Source organism: Rattus rattus, chromosome 13 (genome assembly GCF_011064425.1).
Source record: "Rattus rattus isolate New Zealand chromosome 13, Rrattus_CSIRO_v1, whole genome shotgun sequence".
In the NCBI taxonomy this organism is placed as follows: domain Eukaryota; kingdom Metazoa; phylum Chordata; class Mammalia; order Rodentia; family Muridae; genus Rattus; species Rattus rattus.
The window spans coordinates 6,508,182-6,525,530 of NC_046166.1; the positions used below are offsets into that span (position 1 = coordinate 6,508,182).

Genomic DNA, 17,349 nt, shown 5'->3' on the forward strand with positions numbered 1-17,349 from the left:
TGCCACCCCCAACTCATCTTTGGAAACATGGAATAGAGAGAGAATGAGTACTTCGAACACTTATTTTTTTCATTTCTAGTGATGATCAATGGAAAATACTGTTGTCCAAAGATATACTTCAACCACCGTTGCTTCTCAGGGCCGTATCTTAATAAAGGAAGAATTGCTGAGCTGCCTCAGTGTGTAGGACCTGGGAACTGTGTTCTGGTCCTTAGAGAGGTAAGGCCATGACCCAGGGTGGGACTTGGAACTTAAACGGAGTGTCCTGGGCTCACTCATGCAGAGGGTGTACCGCTGATGGAACAACTGTAAGTTCATCAAATGTAACTTAACTTTGCTTACGTGCAATTAGCCATGGCAGATGTGATTCTAAGACTTCATAGTGCCTAGAGATGTGAAAACTGCCAAGCCTTGTAGATTCTAAGTTTTTTTCTTATGTGTATTATATTAATATTTTTGTTCTTATAACAAGATACCTGAAGGAGGTTAGTTATGAAGAAAAGATTTATTTAGTACATAGTTTTGGAGACTAAAAAATTCAAGAATAAGTGGTCCTTATCAGTATGGCTTCTGATGAAAGTCTTGTGTCTGTCAAATCTTTGTGAAAACTATATGTATAAGGAAGAATAATGAACCAAATCAGAACTGTGAGAGACTGGAGCCCTACTGTCCCCTTGGAGGTCATGGTTCAGTTTTTCCAAGGCCCAGACGCTCTCTTTGGATCTGTGAAAGATACACACTTTAGATTATTTTCCAAATACCTCAGCTACCTCAGAGGCTCCTAAACCTTTCCCTGCTACCCAGGCCTCACCGGGGACGTGGCCACTCACCTGCATCTTCCCATGGCTCATGGCTCTCCTGCAGCTCTCCCCTTCAGTCTCCACCACAGCCCAGCAATCCTGCATCTCCTCCCCACTGTGTCCTCTCAAGGTCCCGCCCCGTCTCCCTTTGCCCAGTCATTGGCCGCTGGCATCTTCGATTGGGGACAAGGACCTTTAGCATTTGGACACAGAGATTCCCAAGTGAATCAAAGTATTGGAACCACTCCACAACAGTTGATGCTGTAATTTAAAAATGGACAAAGCAGATTAAAGGAGAAAGGGTTTATGTGGCTCATAACTGCGGATTATCATTGCAGGGAAGTCAAGACAGCAGAAACTGGAAACTCTCATTTTCCCCACAGTCTAGAACAGATGAGTGAATCGAATGCATGGATGCTTTGCTCAGTTCACTTTCTCCTTTATACACCCAGGCCCTAAACCAAGGAGTGGTACTACACACTTTTAGGCTGGACCAGTCAACAAAATCAAGATAAGCCCACACAGGCATGCCCATGAGGAAGCCAGTTCTAGACAAATTCCTCTTGACACACCCTCCCCGGTGGTAATACATTGTGTCAAAATGTCAGTCAGATCCTACCACCTTCTACATCCATTATACTAGGGGAGCATATTCAAACTATGTCCAAACCGTCACACTTATGATTCGTTATGCTGTGAGCTGAGGTCTGTGCTCACATGGCGAGAGAGGTGGCATTAGTCGACTCTGAGGTGAGCCGTTAGCCCTGCCATGTTTTAAGAGCTGATTTGATTACTGCACAGCTGAGTCTGTGCAGCATGGGCAGAGTAGGCGGAGGTGGCAATCTTGTGCCTTAGCAGGGAGGCGCAGGATTTCATTGGGCTACTTAAAGTGGTGCACAATAGAAGATATGTGAATTATTTCTGTGGATCATATGTGGCTGAAACTCAGAACACAAAATTGCAGATAAGACTGGGGCTACTGTCCTACATGGCTAAGTAGCACACAGTTATTTTCACTCCTCAGGGGACATTCACCCAAGCAAATTTTCAAATAGGTTCACTTCTAGCTAAAATACGTGTTTGTCAGAGACCCCCTCACACTGTGTAGAGCAAACTAAACACTGGGTACTGCGGTGCATGCCCAGGACCTAAAGTTCTGTCAGCCTCGAGTCTCCTAGCTAACGTTCTGCCAAACTCTTAGAGTCATTGATTATGCAGGTTTATTTGAATTTCATTAATTTCTGCTCTGATTTTTATTATTTCTTGCCATCTACTGACTTGATTTGATGTGTGATGTAATTTAATTCTGATGTTTCTCTGTTTACATTTTGTCCAGATGTCCTGTCTAATGGAGATAGTGGGGTATAAATGTCACCAACTGTTACTGGGTTGATGGTCATCTGTGTCTTTAATTCCAGTAATAGGCTTTTTATGGGATTGAGTATTCTAAAGTTTGGCACATACATGTTTAGAGTTGTTCTGTCTTCTCCATTGATTGTTCTCTGACCCTTAATCAGAGTGAACTGTCTGTCTACTCTGATTACCTTTAGTCTTAAGTCTATTTTGTCAGATATTAGGATAACTGCTAGTTTGTTCCCAGTTCCCTTTTGCTTGGAATACTTTTTTACATCCTTTTACTTTAAAATAAGCCTGTCTTTAAAGCTGGGTTCCTTGTAGGCAACCAAAAAAAAAAAAAAAGATTTTTGTTTCTTAATCCATTCAAGCAGTCTGTGTCTTTTAAGAGTTAGGCCACTGATATTTAAAGTTATTATTGAAAGGTGTGTGACTGGGTCATTTAATTATTGAGTTTGGTTTTGTTGTTGTGTTCTTAGTTGTGTTTTGCGTTTCAGTAACTATAGCTTCATTTGTTTTCTGTGAATTGGGGAGGCTGCAGACAAAGGTAGGGTCCTGTGAACTCATTAAGCTGACCCAGAGCACAGGATGTGTAGGCCTGCCATGAGCAGCAGTAGAGTTTGGGCGGTCTGTGCCAGGGAGTTCAAGTGCGTTACCTGAGTCTGTACACCACGTGAGCTGGCTAGAGGGTTCCTGACCAGCAGCAGCGTGGAGACTGCAGTTGGGAGAGGTTGTACCAGGGAAGTTGCATCAGGATTCGGCTTCACATGGCCCAGCAATGGGTGAGATAGATGGCTGACAGTGTGTGGGAGTAATTGGATTGGGATGCCTTGCCTGAAGTTGTCAGTTGGAACTCTTTAAGTTCAGGCTCCAAGCACTCCTAGATCAGCTCGGTGGATGGGATGGCCGATGGGGGTGATACAGGCACATGCACATAAGTCCAACACTCAGGAGTGTGTGTAAGTGCTTGAGTTCACCGAGATTAGTTTACAACTTAAAGAGTTTCTGTGGCATTAACTAGAGTCCATGATCGAACTGTGAATCTCTCAGAGTTTCAGTACCTTTAGCCAGTATGTTCTACTGTAAGAAATGTATATGAGGGCTTGAACCCATCAGTCTTCAGAGTGGCAAAGCAGAAGCTGGGGAAGCTATAGAGTTTCTGGACCAGATTCCCCTAGCCATAAGAAGGCTGCTGTCTATCTAGCGTCCTTCTCCTGGTTGTTTTTCTGTCCACTTGACATAAGTGAGAGTAACCTGGGAAAAAGAGCTTCAGTTGAGAAGATGCCTCCATCAGGCTTCCTGCAAGCCTCTAGGGCATTTTGTTGATTAATGATTGATGTGGGAAGAGGGCCTAGCACACTGTGGGTAGTGCTACCCCTGGGCAGGTGGTCCTGGGTATAAGAAAGGAGGATGGGCAATTCATGAAGCAAGCCAGAAGCAGCATCTTCCATGGTCTCTGCCTCAGTTTCTGCCACTAGGTTCCTGCTGTGACTTCTTGTGAAAGACTAACCTGCAAGCCACATAAACCCTGTCCTCCCCAAGTTGTTATTGGTCATGGTGTTTTATCATAGCAGCAGGAAAGTCCCAAATAATACAATTGTTCATGGACACTATGCTTGGAAAGCATTTGGAAGCACATGCCTAGAGTACTTTCAAATTTGTGTTGATTGTGTTTTTTCCTGAATGTTGTAAAGAATCTAGTTACTCTTAAATCGCAGCTGATACAATTTTGGTTAATTTTATTGACATTCCTACTGTGACTGAAATAAGCTCCAAATTGATGTTAAAGTCTTCACACTGCCGAGAACGTGAAGACTGGTGATCTGGATCAGTGACCACAGACTTCGGGTGTTGTGTGAGTCATGGATGATGACTACAAGTTTTCGAGTCTGAGGTTCACATCATAAACAAAAAAACAAGAGAAGACCGATGGTCTGCTTTCTCCTTCCTCCTGACCCATACGTCTGCCTTAACCCCGCAGGTCCTTACTTTGCTTATCAACGCAGCATACAAGCCCAGCCGTGTCCTCCGAGAGCTCCAGCTGGACAAGGACTCTGAGTGGCATGGGTGTGGAGAAGTCCTGAAGGCCAAGTGAGTAGAGGCCCTCACCCTGGTGCTTGTCTTCACAGGTCTCTGAGCTTCATGACAGCACCAGATCATTTGTACCCCAGAGCAGAGCCGCAGCAGCCATTTGTGGTCAAGGACCGAGCTTATTTCCCATTTTTGGTTTTCTTTCTGTTATGTGACAGTTAATTCTAAGAAATAAGAACTTTTAAGAGACTTAAATACAAGAACACTTTTTATTAGAGCGAAGATATATAAAATTATGTTTTAAAACTTCTGTGAAAATTGATGAACATTTACCATTGCTTTCTGATTTGAACTTTTTTGTGGGTAGATGGCAGTTGGCAAGTCATATTGTCCTCAAGCCAGACTCTGAGGGTCACTGATGGGGGATAAAGGCAAATTGAGTGAAAAAGGTGCTTTTATAGTAGTTAGTAAAAGTAGTATTTAAATTCTTCAGGGCTAGAGGGCAGAGCTCAGTGGTGGAATACTTCCCAGCATGCTCGAGGCCCCTGGGATTCATTCCATGCTCCCATGAATGAGTAAATGCATGTGTGCGTACTTTTCCCAGAACAGAAAGCTGGGGCTTGGTCTTGCTAGGTGACTTAATTTTTATTTGTTGGAGCGTACCAGATTTAAGTACGGACTACAGAGCTTCCTTCTTGTCTTGAGAATTCTCAGACTCCGAGGGTTGGACAGGTGGCTCAGCAGTTAAGAGCTTGGCTGCTCTTCCAAAGGACCCTGGTTGAATTCCAAGAATCTATGTAGCACCTTACAGCTGTCTGTGACTCCAGTTCCATGGGGTCCATCACAGAGACATACACATAGGCAAAGCACAAATGCACATAGAATAAAAATAGATAAACCATTTAAAAAAGAATTCTCAAACTATTTTAGATAAATTTCTGCTTAGTTTTTGTCAGAGTTATCACTGGTGGAATAAGTTTGCATCTGCTGTCTTCTAATCGTAGATATAAAGGAAAGAGCTACCGAGCTACTGTTGAGATAGTGAGAACAGCAGACCGAGTGACGGAATTCTGCCGGCAAACATGTATCAAACTGGAATGTTGTCCCAACCTCTTTGGTCCACGCATGGTTCTGGATACATGTTCTGAGAACTGCTCTGTTCTTACAAAGACCAAATACAGTGAGTGCTGGTTTCCAGATGTGTTGGCCATACGTGTTAGGTCTTGCAGAAAGAAGCACAGGCTTCTGTAAAGGATCAGATGATAGATTTACCATGGCTCATATGAGCTCATTCTGGTTTTGTTGTTTTGTTCTGTTTTATGTTTAAAAATTTTTTAAAAATGGAAGGACCGATAAGGAATTCATTTTTGCAGAAGATTATATTACATTTTTATATCACTTTACTACATAACTAAAATTATCTCCTCCTCCCCTCTTCCACTTCCTTCCTCCCTGCCCTGTGAGGGATTAGGTATCGAACTTAGGACTTCATGCTTGCCAGGCAAGCCTCCTGTTTCCAGACCACATCCCAAGCCTTCCTTTTTCTCGTGTGTGTGTGCAGGGTGGGTGGGGATGTTGGGGGGTTGTTTTGGGGGCTTTGTTGGTTTGGTTTGACTTTGGTTTGTTTTTTGAAACAAGGTCCTATGATGTAGCCCAAGTGTTGCAGCGCTGTGCCCAGCTCTTGTTCTGAAGAGCCTTTCCATGTAACCCTGACTGGCCTGGAACTCACTATACAGCCTTGACTTGCCTCAAACTTTGTGTCCACTTTACTCAGCCTTCCGATTACTGGGAATATAGGCATAGACCACTCTGCCAGCTCTGGTTTGATTAAAGAAAAATAACAAGCATTAAGAATAACCAAGCTTTGTAATCCTGAATTAAAACACCACAAAGATTAAATTGAAGGACCTACTGGTTTTGTAACTGTAAGAGAGAACTGTAATTACTGAAAGACTCTAATACTAAAGAGTAGCAGGAGAAGGCAATGAGTTAAACAGGATTGTGAAGTAGAGTGGTATGTGCATGATCAAATGACTTTAACAAGGGTGACAAATAGTGAAGAAAGAGCTAACTCTAATGTGGTACAAGTAACAGTGGGTGTGCAAACTCTCCGGCTCCTACCTCATACCATACACAGAGATCAACTTTGACCTATCATAGATGCCTTCTGTGAAAACTAGAACTACAGAGCTTCTAGAAGAAAGAAGAGTAGTCTCCAGACCTTAGGGCGAGGCGAGCAAAGGTTTCTAGTGAGGGCCCAGAAACGCTGATGGCAACAAGAACACATGAGGCCACAGGGAAAGCTGTGTTCTGCATATTGCCATTAAAGAGAGGACACTAAGCTACGGTATTGGGAAGTATGTTTAATGTGTATGCAGCCAAGAAGTCCAGAACATTTATGAATTTCTACAACTCTGTAATGAAAGGGGAGATTTTGACATGATACAGAGCAGATAGCTACGTGTCATTTGAATATACTGACTGCTATTGAATTGTATACTTAAATAGCTAATTGTAGTTACATGAGGTTGAGTTCAGTTAAAACTTCTTTTTACATTTCAAATGATATCCCCCCTTCTGGCTTCCCTTCCACAAATTCCCTATCCTATCCTCGCTCACCTTTTTCTCTATGATGGTGCCCCCCACCCACTCACCCACTCACCCACTCTTGCCCCACCGCTCTAACATCCTCCTGTGCTGGGACATCAAGCATCTACAGGACCAAGCAAAGAGTAGACATGGAGGGATCTATCGCTCCAGCTACATATATAGCAGAGGGAGGAATGCCTTGTCTGGCATCAGGGGGAGGGGTGGCCCTTGGTCCTGTAGATGCCTCCTGTGGAGGCTCGATGCCCCAATGTAGGGGATGCTAGAGCAGTGAGGGAGGATATCACAAAGAAAAATACTGAAAATTCTCACTGAAGTCAGTAATAGAATAGTGCTTATCAGAGCCCGGGAAGGTGAGAGTGGAGGGAAGGTGATTGATGGATACAGTAATGTAGTGGGCTCTACAGTTTTGGTCCTGTGTGTACGCCAGCGTAGAGGCCCAGAACAGAGGCTCAGGAATGCCATCCACCACTTTAAGAGAAAAGCTCTTATTTTTCTTGGAGATACTGCTTAGACTGACCAGGTGGAAAGCTAACTTTTGGCAACATTTAATTTTATGTTTAAAATAGTAGAGAGGATTTCAGATGTTTCTAATACAAAAAAATATAAATGTCTAAAGTGAAATCTATGTTGTTTAGCTTGATGGTAATACATATTATACACATACTGGAATGTCATATCATACCACATACATTTATCTGTTATTTTTTAAAGCTACAATGAGAAATTTCTATACACAAACATTAAATTGTTCAAGATTTCTATGCTAAGGCCCAGCATTTGATTACTAGGTATTTGTGTAAAGCAGTGAAGGCGTACCTCGTGTGAGGGGTTAAAGAACTAGCTTTGTGGATGAGAGCACTTACTGTTCTTGCAAAGAAGCTGGGTTCATTACAACTTGAATTACGTCAGAACCTGGATGTAGCCCAAGTGTTAGCAGTGAGACAGATGAGTGGGTGGGTACCTCTGTACAGGAGAATCCTACCCACTACCATAGAGAAGACACAAGATTACAACGAATCACACTGTAACGCAGAGCCCACTGCATGGTTCTGAGAGAGCAAGTTCATCTGCAGTGATGGGAATTAGGAAAGCAGTTGCTCTGTCATGAATGACTGGGACCCTGAGAACTTTGTATCAACGGATATGCTCTCTGCCTTGACTTATTTTGCGTATGCTTCTACATGTTAGTACAAATCATATGTATTTCTCTGCTTATTCTAGTGTATGGAATTTAAACTGCAAATGTAGTAAACCCATTTTCTGCTGTGCTCATAGACTCCTGTGGCTTTAAGGTACATAACAATAATTAAGCTACCTTTTCCCTTCTCTTTGATCATTTCTATTTAGCACACTATTATGGAAAGAAGAAAAATAAAAGAATTGGGAGACCACCCGGTGGGCATAGTAATTTATCTTGTGCCCTGAAAAAAACCAGTAAGAGGAGAAAAAGGCGGAAAAATATTTTTGTTCATAAGAAGAAACGCTCTTCTGCATCTGTTGACAATACCCCAGTGGGCTCACCCCAGGTATAAGATCTGTAACGTGGCTTCCTCTCCAGGGGCCAAACGATCCCTGCTTTACAGTCTGTATACATATTGCCTACACGTCTTTGTGATTCCAGTTTCTGGTCAGAAGATGGTTTTGTGCCAGTGAGTGGTTTGTCCTGGGCTTCAGAGAGATTTCTCTCCTTTGCCTGCAGGGAAGCGGGGGTGAGGATGAGGATGATGCCGATGACGGAGATGATGATTCGCTCACTGAGGGCAGTACATCCGAGCAACAGGACGAGTTACATGAAGAGTCTGAAGTGTCAGAGAAAAAATCATGCTCCCCTTCTCCCACCCAGACTGAGATGTCCACCCCACTGCCCCCAGACACACAGACGGATAAAAGAGAGGCCCAGACTTCCTCACCCGCAGATGCTGAAAACAAGCCTCCTTCACCAAAGGTACCACGGGAAAAGAATCTCCTCTCACGTTGTCCCTCTCATCTCCCTCTGTCACTGCGTATGGTGCCAGCATTTCACTTCTGTCCACATAAGCTTAGGAGGAATTTCCAGGGCCATTTTAAAGTGAGCCTCAGAGGCTGGGGAGATGGCTCAGCAGCTGAGAAAACTCTGCTCTTCTGGAGGACTCAGGTTAGGTTCCCAGCATCCCTGGCAGGCATCCCGCACACCGCCTGGAGTGTCAGCTCTCCTGTCCTCTTCTGGCTCCTGTGGCACAGCATGGGTGCGTGTGTGCACATGCATACACACAAACACAAGTAAATAAAAGATAAGGAGAGTGACCGTCAAAGTTGTGATCTGCATGAGCTTGTTAATGAAGGGACATTCTCAGAGAATCCGCTTGTTTTCAGTAAAAAGAAAAGGTTTCATTGCTTATTTATAACTGGCCATTCGGTTTATGGAAAAGTGTTGTTTAAATAATTTTTATAATATGTGTAATTTTCTAGAAGCAAATCATTTATTCATTTAATTCCCTTATTCAGCTGTTTTGTTTAGCAATTTACTATGTACATAAATGACCTGAATATGTGACCTGATTAATATAAGGGCTATTATAATTAACTTACTATTTTAGACCTGGTAAAGTGCTTGCCTAGGTTCAATCCTTAGTACAGCCTAAAACAAGGTATGCTGTCATTCACACTTCTATAATCCCAGTGCTTGGGAGGTGGGGGCAGGAGACCAGTTCAAAGCTGGTGTGGGCAACATGAAACCCTCTCTAAAACAAAACAAATTTACTATTTTAAACTGGACTTTTTAAGTGTCCTATTAACAGAAGCAATAAAAGATTTATTTTTTATGTTCTCATTGGAAATACCATTTGCTCTAGCATCCTACCAGAGAACTAAGAACACCCAGAAACACATGGGGAACATAAATTAAAAAGATAAAATTTGTATTATAAATTTCCCAAATAACTAATACATGTGAGCCTCTTGTCTTTTCTGGCAAAAATCCGTCTGAAAGAGAATAAGTGGGGTGGGAAATGTCAGCCTGAAGGACTGCTCTGAATCCTCCGTGAAGGAGTGTGGAATTTCTTTGGGAGACATTCTAAAAATATGTAAGCTCTTACCCCACTTGACTTGATGTTGTTTTTGGGAATGAAGGAAATAAGAATTGAAGTTGATGAAAGGCTTCACCTGGACAGTAACCCACTGAAGTGGAGTGTGGCCGACGTCGTGCGGTTCATCAGGTCCACCGACTGCGCTCCGTTGGCAAGAATATTCCTTGATCAGGTAACCACAGACGGGGTAATCTGTAATAGCAATGTCTCTTTGATGTAGAACTATGCATGCTATGGGCAAAAATTGCAAGCTTTAGGAAAGAAGGCCATTGTTCTCTTTCATCATTCACGACCTGCACCACAGGGTACGGCTGCGCCCTCAGAATCTAAGCCTCTCTTCTAAGTGACTTAAGTCAAGCATCTACTAGTCGGCCTCATCTTTTAAGGATAGTGATTTTCTGCTTTTTAAAACAAGTGTATCATCTCTAATATGCTGGGCTCTAGCACGATGACCAGCTTTGATGCAGGGATGGTGAAATAAATGCCAGTAGCTATGGCAGATGGAGATGTAGCTCCCTATAAAACATCGTCTATGACCGTTATCTCATTCTCCGTATAAAACATCGACTATGACTGTTACCCCCATTCCCGGATAGGTGGGGTAGATGCTCACAGGTTGGAGTCTAGCCTGGGCTACATAGTGAATTTGGGCCAGTCTAAGCTACATAGTGAGGGGCCTCATTTGTGTGCACGTCACAGCCTTTGTTCTCTCTCCTCAACAGGAAATTGATGGGCAGGCCCTCTTGCTCCTTACCCTCCCCACTGTTCAAGAGTGCATGGACTTAAAGTTGGGCCCCGCCATCAAGCTCTGCCATCACATAGAGAGAATCAAGTTTGCGTTCTATGAGCAGTTTGCCAACTGAGAAGGACAAGCAGACTGAGCTGGGTCTTTGAAGCACAGTGCAGCAAGCCCTTTGCCCTGCTCTACGGGCAGCTGCAGTCGTCCTGGGCTGTCGGCCTGCAAGTGCTGGCTTGCTGTCTTTGCACTTTCAGGGAAGGAGGGAGCAAAAAGAGCACAAAATGGCTCTCCTGCAATGGAAATGTGGACTTCTGTTTAGAAGATTCCAGTTTAAAAGTCGTGAGGAAGAAAAAAAACCCTTAAAAGTCTGAATGACCATTAACGGGACCTGAAATCAAAGAATGACTGTGACAGCTGGACCACACCAATTTGGTTATTTTCATTCTGTTCCTTCCCTCTGTAGATTGAACTCTGTTCTCTGCTTTCTCTTTGTTGAAAAGAGAGGACATAGCTTTAAGTCGGCACTGGCTTGGGATGGTGCCTAAGGCACGGCAGTGCCCCACTGTTGTTGTGTTTTTAAGCTTTTCTAAATTAAAGCAGTTCGTTTTGGGGATACTGAAGTGGCTCTAGGGTTTTGAATGTATAGTCACACTTCGATCCATTTTAAAATCTATCTTAGGAGTTCCTTTGTTTACTACCTCTGTTGATGACTGCGCTTACAGCCATGAGTGACATTTTTTGTACGATGCCATTTTTAAGCTGAATGCTAAAACTATGACAGAAATTAGAGACGGCACTGCCTGCTTTCTTAAAGGTATCGTGTCAGCGCCTACACCCCAGCCCCTTCACCAGCTGTCCTAGGAATTCCACTCTTGTGTCCTCCATTGTCACCCAGTTTTGGCCACTGCTGTTAAGTAGCTTTACAAAGTATTTCAGTCTTCACTTCTCCCCACCCCCATTAGTTCTGAAAGGTATTTAAGTGGCTTTGGTTTTATGCTTAGTTTTCTGTAGAGTTGTTTAACTACCTCTGTTTAATTTCTGGAATTTCTACTCTCAGTGAAAATGAGTGTGTGTTCTTTGGACCCACTGTCAAGCCCATTTTTCTGGTTTTCTGGGTATGTCCAAGTAGACACATGGCAGAGAAATGTGTCTTTGGGGATGGCACAAAGTATGAAGTTTGTTAACAGTGTCCTTGGTTGTGAGTACTGAGAGGTAGTTAAGAGTCTATGACCACGCTACCCGAAATGTCCCCATCTTCTCTCCTCTGGAAAGCTAAGCAGGGCCTGGTTGGTACTTGGATGTGAGATGTGGTTAAGAAGTCTAGAAATCTCTGTCTAGCCACGGTTATGCCTGTCTTCAGTTAAACCAATTTAAATTGAATGTAATTACAGTCTGAAGATTCCCACTCAGTAGCTCATTCTTTTGAAGTTTTTCTTTTTCTTTTTAATTAAACTCAAGTTGACATGAAGCTCCAGGTGAATTTTCACTTACAATGGCGTTGTTCAGCTATTACCGAAGAATAGCATTTGATCTACCACAGCCATGAGTAAAGAAAGACATGCAGACACAGTTGCCTCCTTTAAGGTTTTCCTTGTTGATTATTTATTTATTTATTTTTGATTACCCTAATCCCTACAGATTTATACCCTAAACATTTTTCCTCAAGAATTGAAAATGTTTTAAAACTGCAAACAGAGTAAATTCTGAACAAGCATACAAATATAAGGTCATATCATTACAAACTTAAATTGTGATTTTTTTCTTTTCTTACCTCAACTCCACCTGTTTTTATGGACCCTGGGAACGTCTGTAGTGTGGATCCCCCTCTTCCTTGGATAGCCGTCTAACCGAGTCTTAAAGCAGCAGCTCTTCACATAGGCCACCAGCAGGTGTCTCTGGGAAGAAGCTTCATTTAAGTAATGGTTCAGTTATTTGAGCTTTCTTAGAGATCCATCCTCTAAAAACGTAATTCTCTGATGCCATGGAGAGAAGCAGACGTGGTACTAGGGAGCAGATCGGCAGACTGACATGCCGTGGCTCTCCGTAGAATCTCCCGAGACTGCAGGAGTTGAGTCACTGATACAAAGGGGAGTCATGAGGACATAGAACCCATGCCTATAGGGTCTCACACTGTTACCTTAGTGAAATGAAAGGGGACAGCATTGACTGTAATTTACCTCTCTCCTTGACTCAGATCACAGAACGCAGAGCTACCAGAGATAACAGGTATTCTGTCTGGAAGGTGAAGCACATGACCCAAAGCCTGAGTGGGGCTGGGGGTGGGGGTGGGGAACACAACAGTCTTGTCTTAGGCTACCATAATTACTCAGTCTCTGTGTAAGTTAGACAAGAGGAGGGCTTCCCTGAATATGTTTTGCACTCGTGTTGGGATACCATACACTTGACAGTCCTATCAAAGAATCGTCTATCCCAACTCTCTTCACACAGAAGAGGACAATTAAATGGGGATTTTGCAGGGGACCTTTAAGTATAAAATTCTAATCTCAAACTGGGTACGGTGATATTCACCTTTAATCCCAATATTTGGGAAGAGGAAATGGGGAATCAGAAGTCTAAGATCAACCTTGGCTACATAGTAAATTCTAGGCTAGCCCAGGTTATGTGCGATCCTGCCTTTTTTAAAGATTGTTTTCATTTCATGTATCTGTAAAGATACAGAGGTTAGGCTAGGTAGCAGTAATGGTTATGATGCTAGGGTGTTTTAAGTTTGACGATAGCTTGCATTGTTGGGGTAAATAGTTTACGTGTTACACATTTGTATGGGAAACTGTCTCTGAGACAGCCAGCCTCAAAATCCATAGATGTTTGCTGTGAGGAGACTCTTCGTCTAGAGTTCACCTGCAGTTGTTCTCATAGCTTGCCTGCACTCAAGTTTTTTATGATCCACCTTAAACCTGGTTGACAAACTTAGAAATACACGAACAGACTATATTGTCCTCCTAGACCTCAAGACTTAACAGACCCAAACTAGACTTTACAGCTATATTGGTCTTCTAGGGAAACCTTCAACTGTATGTGCAGATTAGTTCTGATATTTTGACTATATATGCTATTTCCCTTTGTGAAATGTCTTTGTCCTTTTTAAATATAGGAGATACATTAATGGAGCCCTTTAATTACATCTTTAGCCTTTCTTTAGCAATGTACACAGCTCCCTGTTTTTATAATACAGGCGTAGGAAGGGTACTAGCCAAGCTCTAGAAATGAAGATCTTGGTAAATATTTATTGAATTTTAATAGAGGCAGGCATAGAAAACCAGTTCAGAGTTCGACCTTTGTGTGTCTCTTCGAGAAATAAAAGTATTTTCACTGTGAGGGAAAGGGCATTCGACCAAAGCTTCCTGAGGACTTGAATACCTTTTACATGCTCTTTGGAACCACTGTAGTTACTAATGTGAAGTCTGAAGACGGCAGATAGGACTCAAAACATCCCACCCCTCGCAAGCCAACACTGTTTCCAAGAGACACAGAAAATCAGGCAGTCTAAACCATCGGTAGTAGCACTGTAAAAACTGTTGTAGAATCATGAGAACTGTCACTGCGACTTATTCTTAGCTGGCACCCTCTCACCAAAGCTTACATTGAAGAGATCTCGTCCAGTCTGAGTGACTGCCACCAGTGCTGGGAGAGTCCTTAGACTGTGGAAATAACACTGAGTTTGAACTTGCCTTACATACTAGGATATTCTCTATGTGTACAAAGTCACACACGTTCCTACGTGTTCTTATGAAGAAGTGAAGTAGAGAACTTGGGCAGACAAGATAATCACTTTGTAAATTTGGATGTCTCTGGTCCTAGGACCTTTGTAAGTTCTGTGTCTTGTGACCGTGATGCTGGCTCAGAAACTCTGTAAGAACAGAGCCTCCTGTACAACCAAGAAGTAATGGTCACTTTCCTGCCATTGGCTTTATTTTAAATGTTTTACTCGTGAACATTGATGATTGCTTTGTATGAGAATGTGTGTACTTGGGGAATTTGAATTTTTTCTAATAAGCTACCTATTGACCTGGAGTTTCATTCTAAAGATTCTAAGCTCAAAGCCCAGTCCAAATGGATCTGGTTCCAGTTGCACTCACTTGGGGTTGTTTTCCTTAGTGCTGTCTTCAGCCACATAGGTCAGAGTCTCACAAGAACCAGCAACACCAGGGTGAAGGTTTGTAGGGGAGGTTGGGGGATTAAAAGTAGCTCTAAAACTCTCATACTTTTTCTGACGAGGCTGGTGTGGTGGGTACTGTGGCCTACCATGGCGAAGTGTTATGAAAGAGACAAGCAACGGATTCAGCAGACAGTTGTCATTACCAGCAGTAAAGTGTGGAATGGAACCATGGGAAACAAGGAAGCAAGCAAGGGAGGGAGGGAACTTCTGACAGTGAAACAATGTCACCATTGCTGATGTGTGAGAGAGGAACTCAGGCCGCAGGGTTCCTGTAGGCCTTATTCTGTCTAGCTTGGCAGAATTGAGGGGGGTCACATAATGTCACAACAAGGTTATAGACTTTAAGGGCAAGTCACAACGCAGATGATCAGCAGAGGACACAGACATTTACAAAGCCCAGGCTGGGGTAAAGCAGGCAGTCTCCTGTCCCCTTTTGTTAGAGTTTCTGGGGTTTTAAGTGCTCGTGTTTCCCTCCCACCTCCCTCCCTAAAGACAATCAGGGGCTCGCCAGGATGGGACTCCAGGCTGCTTCCAGCACCGTCCTTAGCCCTCTCTCCAGTACTCTCTCTTTGGAAGAAATGCACTTTGTTTAATGTATTTGCCTTTAAAAAACCAAAACAAGTTGCTTGTCTGGAACAAAATGAGATGCTTCTGGCACTGTATCATTCCTGCTTGCTGTTTTTCCTCTTAATTTAAAATTTTATGCATTGAAGACAAAGTACATTTAAGGAGAAATATGCACAAGAATACCTATTAAAATAACTCCCATCAGGTTTGATGGTATAATTTTAAAGGATTAAAAACAAAACAAAACTATTTTAAATGAATATATGCGTGCTTTTCTTTCTTTTTGGCCAGTAAGTTTATAGTAAACTTGTGATATGACAGTTTTAAGTGGTTACGAGAAAGACACGTGTTAATTTAACCTCATTTGTGCTAACTTTACCATAAGAAAGGCTTTTGGCTAGAGTACATTCTTCCAGACTCTTAGTAGGGCCTCAGAAGATCATTTCTGAAATGTGTAGGAGAGGCCTTTCCTACTTACATAAAATTCTAGACGCTAACCCCGCCCCGCCCACTGGCGTCTTACCTGTCCCTTCTGGATTTAGATAAGTTTTGTTCTGTTTCGTTTTCTTTGTTGTTTTTTAAATTACTAAGAAGAGATGGAGTGAGCAGAATCCCACTCCCCAGACCTGGGAATTCTGTTCTCAAATGCTGAAGACTCTGTAGGCCTGAGAACCATCCACATGTGACTGTGCAGAGCAGTGTCACACCTGAGTGTGCTGACCAGTGTCACACCTGAGTGTGCAGAGCAGTGTCACACCTGAGTGTGCAGAGCAGTGTCACACCTGAGTGTGCAGAGCAGTGTCACAACTGAGTGTGCCGACCGGTGTCACACCTGAGTGTGCCGACCGGTGTCACACCTGAGTGTGCAGAGCAGTGTCACACCTGAGTGTGCAGAGCAGTGTCACACCTGAGTGTGCAGAGCAGTGTCACACCTGAGTGTACTGACCGGTGTCACACCTGAGTGTACTGACCGGTGTCACACCTGAGTGTGCTGACCGGTGTCACACCTGAGTGTGCAGAGCAGTGTCACACCTGAGTGTGCAGAGCAGTGTCACACCTGAGTGTGCTGACCGGTGTCACACCTGAGTGTGCTGACCAGTGTCACATTTGTGTGTGCAGAGCAGTGTCACACCTGAGTGTGCAGAGCAGTATCACACCGGACTCTGCAGAGCTGTGTTTCTCCCAGACTTCATTTGTCAGCTGTGCGTGCAGTTTTTTTCATGCACTCTGTCTTCAAGCAACTAGTAATCTCCTTGTGCCCAACCACAGCCTCTCTCGCTTTAAGACACACTCTGGTTCTCTCTGCACATGAGGTTTAACAGTTGAGCACTTTGTGTGTAGGGTCCTTCTTGGACTTACAGGGAATGAGGGGACTTTACATTCCCTTATCCAATCATTTATTTCCTCAATCTTTTTCAATAAATTTTTGAATACATTTAAAATGTATAAGTTAAAATTCAGGTAAATTTATATTTATTGTGTGCCAAATCTGCTGGATTCAAGAATGAATTAAGACTAGCCCTGCCTTCAGGAAGTTCCTACCCAGAAGAGAAACCTAGCTGTGTGATCTAAAGTCTGAAAGCGCGGGTGGACTGGCACGCACAGGAAAGGGCAGGTGTAGTGGAGGTCAGCGGGGCTTGCCCTGCCGCTCGGGCAGCAGCTGGTGGGGCAGAAATGGGGAACAGCATCCTTACAGCTAGAACGCTGTATGGAGATACAGGTGTGTGAGTCGACTAAGAAAGGCCGCAGAACTGCACTTCCCCCCTGAGTTAGTCTATATTTCCGTTAACAAAAAAAAAAAAAAATCTTTGGGAGGTATTTAGCCCTCTTCGATAATTAGAACTTTTTGAGGAATTTCTTTAGTATTTATTGGTCAACAAAGATAGCTTGGTGTAGGTTGGACCTGTACCATGCACATGTCCACGGACATGCAGCAAAAAAGTCAGAGCTCTGAGGCACCAATAAGAGGTATCTAAAGAGAGCAGAAATATCTAGGGGCCTGGGCAA

At 43.2% G+C, this 17,349-nt stretch overlaps 1 protein-coding gene and 1 pseudogene across 1 annotated transcript in view; both read left to right on the forward strand.

Moving 5' to 3' along the window:
* Positions 1 to 11,218, forward strand: part of Sfmbt1 (Scm like with four mbt domains 1) — an 81,325-nt gene extending 70,107 nt beyond the window's left edge. Inside the window, exons 15-21 of the mRNA XM_032919444.1 lie at positions 80 to 219; positions 4,135 to 4,244; positions 5,189 to 5,364; positions 8,142 to 8,320; positions 8,494 to 8,739; positions 9,903 to 10,031; positions 10,582 to 11,218. Coding sequence (XP_032775335.1) covers positions 80 to 219; positions 4,135 to 4,244; positions 5,189 to 5,364; positions 8,142 to 8,320; positions 8,494 to 8,739; positions 9,903 to 10,031; positions 10,582 to 10,722 — 1,121 coding nt within the window. The 3' untranslated portion in view covers positions 10,723 to 11,218. The remainder of the gene's footprint in view (positions 1 to 79; positions 220 to 4,134; positions 4,245 to 5,188; positions 5,365 to 8,141; positions 8,321 to 8,493; positions 8,740 to 9,902; positions 10,032 to 10,581) is intronic.
* LOC116915187 lies at positions 3,978 to 4,053 on the forward strand (annotated as a pseudogene).
* Positions 11,219 to 17,349: the final 6,131 nt, after the last annotated feature.